General features: G+C 47.9%; 1 protein-coding gene across 4 annotated transcripts in view; it reads left to right on the top strand.

The window, feature by feature from the left end:
- TBX4 (T-box 4) overlaps positions 1-6000 on the top strand; it is an 81052-nt gene that overhangs the window by 36569 nt on the left and 38483 nt on the right. The window contains exon 3 of one of the 4 annotated variants that reach the window (XM_025210079.1): positions 566-660. The exons of the other annotated variants lie outside the window; for them this stretch is intronic. Within the exon in view, the coding sequence (XP_025065864.1) occupies positions 638-660 (23 nt within the window). The 5' untranslated portion in view covers positions 566-637. The remainder of the gene's footprint in view (positions 1-565; positions 661-6000) is intronic. 4 annotated transcript variants of the gene reach the window in all.

The following is a 6000-nucleotide window of genomic DNA, read 5'->3' as shown; positions in this document are numbered from 1 at the left end:
CGGGTGGGGCTGGCGGCAAACGGGGAGCCCCCGCACGCCGCACAGCGGGGGCTGAGGGTCGCCCGCACGCCTGCCCTCGCCTCAGCGCTGCCTTGCGGGCGCTCGTCCGCTCTGTCCAGCCTGAAAAACTCCAAGGAAAGCGCTGGGGAGCTAGGGCCAGCGGGTTTGTGCGTGTGTGTGTGTGTGTGGTGTTTGTTGGGTTGTTTTTTGCAGCCCCCCGTCCCCTCTCCTCCTGTGTCAAAAGCGGGAGCTGTACAGTTGTGCGTGGTGTTGTCCATTCGGCCGAAGCGCGCTCGCTGGATGGGGCCGCGCTGCGACTAAGATGGATTCGGCGTCTCTCTCGTTTTTGGCAGGGGGCACTGGAGGTTTCGGGCCCCCTTCTCCTGCCGCGCGCTCGGCACAGGGCTTGCTTTACTCCTCCAGAGCGCTTTAAGGATAGGCCGTCGGGGCCCTGTCTGATGGCGTCCTGATCGTTTCCTTTTTTCGTTTGTTTGTTTCGGGTTTTTTTATTTAAATGTTTCCTTTGGTCATTTCTTTTTTTTTTTTTAATTTTTCTTTCGGTTAGACAATCGAAAACATCAAAGTTTATCTCCATGAAAAAGAACTATGGAAGAAATTTCATGAAGCCGGCACCGAAATGATCATAACCAAAGCAGGCAGGTTAGTAAAAATATTTGTATGTGGGGGGTTTTTTTGTTGCCGTTGTTCAGTATGAAATGTGCCCGTTTGCTGATCGTAAATTAAGTTTTCGAAGTACTGAGAGACTTAGCGTTGATAACAGGTATCCAGGTTGCGGCCGTGTTGGTCTAGAGGCAGAAGCAGTCAGCACTCGTGGTGGAGGTGATCTCTTTTATTAGACCAACTGGATTTTTGCAAAAGAAAAATTATTTAATTGCAAGCTTTCGGGCGCAAACGCCCTTCATGAGGCATCGGAGAAAAGATTGCAAAAGTCCTCCTGGGTAGAAATGATTGGGGAATGATAGGGTTGATCGCTGAATTTGAAGAAATGCGACTGCGATTGCAAATTCGTCGTGTGGGTCGAATTCTGCATGTATTCTAAGCACCGCTTGGATGTGGCTAGAAGTGAGCGTGCCATTTTAAGAGAAGCAAAAGATACAGCTTTGGACAATGTGCTTTGATTGCCTGAAAAACCCGGATTTGTTTTATTCGTTTGTGGCGAAACTTCATTTTATAATTTCTCAGTCCTTTTTGCATGAAAGCAGGAAGAAACCTCCTCGGGAGGGTGCAGTAGGAAACGCTGTGGGTCTGTGGAAAGAAGGGAAACTTAGAATGAGACATCTCCTGATAATCCTGTTTTTTAAGCCTCTATCGAGCGGCGGGTAGAAGCTGCCATTTTCTGCGTGCGGATAGCCAGGTGGGAATTAGCCCGGCTGTGCCTTAGACTGTAAACTGTTCTCTGAAACACCTCCGTGCGCTTGCTGAACGAAGGGCACGCTCAGATAAATCGGTGGGACTTGAGGATGCTCAGCCGGTGAGGTGGCCCTCAGTATATTGTAGGACTAAACCCTATTTTAACCCCAAACCCATTTTAAACTTTGCACACGGTGGCATTGTGAATCCACGCCGCGGCGTGAACAGGAGACCTTGCCAGGCACCAGTCTGACAGTCAGATTGCTCGGCTCTTATATGATCCTACTGAAGTCGGTGGCAAGTCTGCCCTTGGGACCAGGGGCCTGTTACTGAAAATTAAAAAGCCCTTGGGATCAGGGCCCTATTATTGAAAATTAAAAATTACTTCAAGTCCTTTAAATTCAAAGGCAGCTCAGTTCGGTACCGTCTTTCTCTGGCAGCTGCTGCTTCTGTGCAAAATTGTGCTGGGGAATCATAAGGGGTAAAGGAAACCATCGGGAATGGCGGGAAATGATTAGGGCAAAAATGCTAAATTCCACGTAGAGTTCCTGCTTCTCCCTGAGCTAAATCCAGCCCCGAGATCTGTACTCTAGGACAGCGGGTCTCAACCTTTTTTTGTATCGGGACCCTTTTGTAAACTTGGATGGCCCGTGCCCCTCACTCCCGACCCTCTGCCCCCCACCACCAGGCCCCAGCCCCCCGGTATGTGGGGCACGAGGGGCCCCAAGCAGCCCCTCGCAGGCTGGAGCTCTGCCAGCCTGCCGAGGAAAAGCTGCGGTTCCCCACATTTTTCTTCCTTTAAGGAGAATCGCTTTTTAAAGTTTGTTGCTCCATTTTTAAAGTTTGCACCCCTTTCGTGTATTCTCGTGACCCACTTCTGGGTCGCAGCCCACGGGACTCCTAGGACTCTGCTACCAGGGGCCGGCTCCCGAGGGCAACCGTGTCCTGTTCACGGCCGACAAGAAACCAGTGAGCGCGTTTCCTAACTGGCAGCCTGTCTGCATTGTTGCTCTCCTCTGAGCCCTTCAAGGGCTGTTTTCCCCTTTCCCCGTGCCCACAAAAACGCAGCTCCGTAACTGCTGGCAGCGGCGGCAAGGTGCGCTGGGATCTCGTTCCAGCAAACTGAACCTTCCCATGAATCACAAGGGGATGGGGCAACACCGTATTTGTGTATCCAGGTCAGCTACTTTAAATTCCTGGTGCTGTGCAGTTTTGTTGGCAGGATGGCCCAGTTTGTTGGTTGTGGTGCAGGGAGGGACTCATCCTCCATCCGCACTTGGCTTTGTATGGTCTTGGGGCCTGGTGTTTAACCCTTAGCTGATGTGATCAGTCCCGTTCCCTCCAAGAGGGCTACTTACTGCTCACGGAAACAAAGGCGGCAGGATCAGTCGGCTAGTTGGCCCTACATTTATAGTATTGTGTGAGAAGTAGTAGGCATTAACCATGCTGTAGACATTACACCTCTCCCATGCATTTGTTATCTCCGTGTCAGCCTCTGTTTAGCTTGTCTGAACAAGTCCATACGGGCAGGGCTCGGTCCTACGTTCTTTGCTCGCTTGGAGCGTCCCGGGACGTCCGGTTCATGCTTCATGCTGGGACAGAGTGGCTCTGGGGATTGACCCCAGGATATGAGGCCCTTCATTTCCTGATTACCACGTCCAGATTCTCTGCTGGGGAAAATCAGTGCACCTCTATTAAAGTCAGCGGGGTGGTTCGGGTTGACCACAGCGGAGAACATGGCCCTCGGCTTGAAACGGGGGCCCGAGTCGGTACGGACGAAATGCCATTCTGCTGCAAGGGCTAATTGCCGAATAACAGAGAGTGAGTCAGTGACTTCACTTCTGTTCCTTGCGGGCGGTTACAATCACTGTCACCCTAAATGGAAACTCGACTGGCAACTCGGGGAGCCTCAGCAGAGTAGGCAACAATGGACTGGGCCTGGAAACTCGGTTTAATCCACCTACGGGTCAGCGAGGGCTGTGCTGGGGGCTTTGTGTGCACATGTGCCTAAGTTACCACTGCCTTGCCTTTACCTGCTGTGCAGTAAACAGGACTTCGGTCTCCTCCCGGCCCATCACTCCAGCAATTCTTGCCAGCCCTGATATTAAAACTATCTAAAATAGTTAATAAAAGCGTTAAACTCAAGCATGAGCCATGTTAAGCCCAGGGCAGATAGGACTAATATAGCGTCATAGCTCGTAGCTGAGCCATGAGTCAAGCCCTGCAGCGCCAATTCTGGAAACTGAAAAGTCCCGCAGCAGAAGTGTGCAGTTTGCAGTCCTTATTTCAAACCTTAGCGCACCCAAGCCGTTTCAATAAACAGCGGTAGCAGCAGCAGTCCTCCCAGAGACCAGAGTCTGATATTTCAAGGGGAATCGGAGCAGGTTTTCATTTTTCTGTCAGCAAAAAAAAATAAATACAAATACGGCTCTAACTGATTTTAAGCACCGTTTATGCCCCTGATCCGGGGATCGTCTTGGTGCCGGGGCTAAGTAGGCACGGTGATTCTCCCCCTCACCCCGGGCGGGCTGTGAGAAGGATCAGCTCACACAAACGTCTGCCTCCTTTAAAGTGTCCAGAAGAAAAGAAAAAGAGGAGCCTGATTTGCATCTTTAAGGTTGAAATGGGGTCTTTTGTGCGCTCCAAGGAGAGCGAGGGGAAGATGAGGGGAAGCACTACCTCTATGGTGATCGTGTAACATTGCCTTTCTGTATTAATAGTATTGATATTGATAATATTGATAACTCTGGAGGGCCGAGTTTTAATTCTTTGTAAAACTCCCCTGAGCGAGTCCGCTATAAATTACCAGGAATTTAGGGCTGAGAACAGCTTTGGGGGATAATTCCTCCCTCGTAGGGCTGATCGTTAGGAGACGTTAGGAGAGCACAGCGAACTCCGCATTGAAACAGAGTGATGTTGTTGCCAAGAACGCGTGATTTATAAAGTGGAAACATCTTTAAAATGCACTCGCTATCTTTTTAATGTTTGACTGCTCCATCGTAGGGGGGAAAGAGATTATTTTATATTAAAAGGCTCGTCAACAGATAAAAAGTTTATGTTAGCAAAGTTCCCTGAACTTTGCATAAAACCGCTCGCCTCCTTCGTATATAAAACACCGTGCATTGCAGCGTACAGGACACGGCGCCCGGTGGTATATAAATCAGTGCCTGTGTCACGTTCCTCCCTTTTTTTTTAGGTTTGTTCTGTGTGCGTTTTTTGGGGTTTTTTTTTTTTTTAATTTGCACCCAGAATAATTTTATTTTACTTTACATATTTTCTAGCCTACATTAAACAAAATGCCACAATTCATTGAGCACTTAGGTCTGCGGTCCCTGCCCTCTCCCAGTTCTTAGGAGTCGTAGCAATGAAGCTTCATGCCCTACAAAAAAGGATGGAAAATTAGAGACAAAAAATCATTCTTTTTTAAGCATACAAAAAATTAAGATATTATTTTTAATGGATTTTAAATAAGGGCATCCTGGGTCAAACACTGCCTTTATCTTTACAAGGGGGACCTGGGTCCTAAGTATGACCCGGGTCCCACAAAGAGGTCCACGTAAGTGGAAATGTTTTAAGTGCCCGGAGCCCAAACGAAGTTGTGGGGGGAGGGGGCTCCACAGGGGTCTGCCTGTTCTCTTTGTAGGATCGTGGCATATAGGTGCAGTCCTCCTCGTGAAATATTATAAGCCAGGCATGCAACTCTTAATGACAAATTTAGAAGTTCATACACAGAGATAATGATACAATTTTCCAGAAAAGTCCCCTTTACTATAAAAGCAGTTCTTTAAATGGAGAGGTCCTTTTAAGTTACCTTAATAAAATAAATCGAGATGAGATCATAAAGGCAATGCTGCAGGTTTGGAATTGAAATAAAGGCATATACTGAGTGTGCATGTGCAGTTTTCCTGTCCTTATATACGCTTGCTCTACAGTGCTTGATCCAGATGAATTTACCCCCCTTCGCTTTAGGGTCATTCCTTTAACCAAAAAAAAAAAAAAAAGAAAGATGTGTAATAGCTACAAATACCATATGATAGCAAGGAAAAAAAAACAAATTATAGATCAGCCTAATATGCTGCTTTTCTATTCGGTTTTGTTTCCATGCTGTCATGTATGCTCGAATTTAGCAAGTCCCAGAGTTTTAGCAACTTTTTGGCAAAAATCATTGTCTGTCTTTGAATTTTCTTGATCTTCCCCACTTTATTTGCTCGAGCAGTCCTTGCTCATGGAAGGACTCATACTCATCTTTGCTATCAGTATTTCTTTTTCCCCCTTTTTTCCCCGTTTTCTCAGCATTATGTTCCCTCCAAACTGTTTCTTTTGCCCCTAAGAAGCCAACCCTTGTGCCAGTTTTATTCAGGTGGGCACATGAACGGGCACAGAGGCTCCTGCACTGTCCTTAACACAACTGCCTGGCTCCTCAGGGAGTGCCAGTCGACAGAGCATCTGCCCACCTTCCTATAGATGCCCGACCCTAAAATGATATGCAGCCTTTTCTACCGTGATGCTGAGCAACCGGGGGCTTGTGACACCGGCTAAAAGGTTGCAATCATGATTTAAAGCATACATGCCAACAAAGCCAGCCTCAATTTTCACTTGATCAGCTCATCAGAGCTGTGTGGAGATGGA

The sequence above is a fragment of the Alligator sinensis genome, unplaced genomic scaffold (genome assembly GCF_000455745.1).
Source record: "Alligator sinensis unplaced genomic scaffold, ASM45574v1 scaffold118_1, whole genome shotgun sequence".
NCBI classification, from domain to species: Eukaryota; Metazoa; Chordata; order Crocodylia; family Alligatoridae; genus Alligator; species Alligator sinensis.
This window is presented reverse-complemented; position numbering and strand designations above follow the sequence as displayed.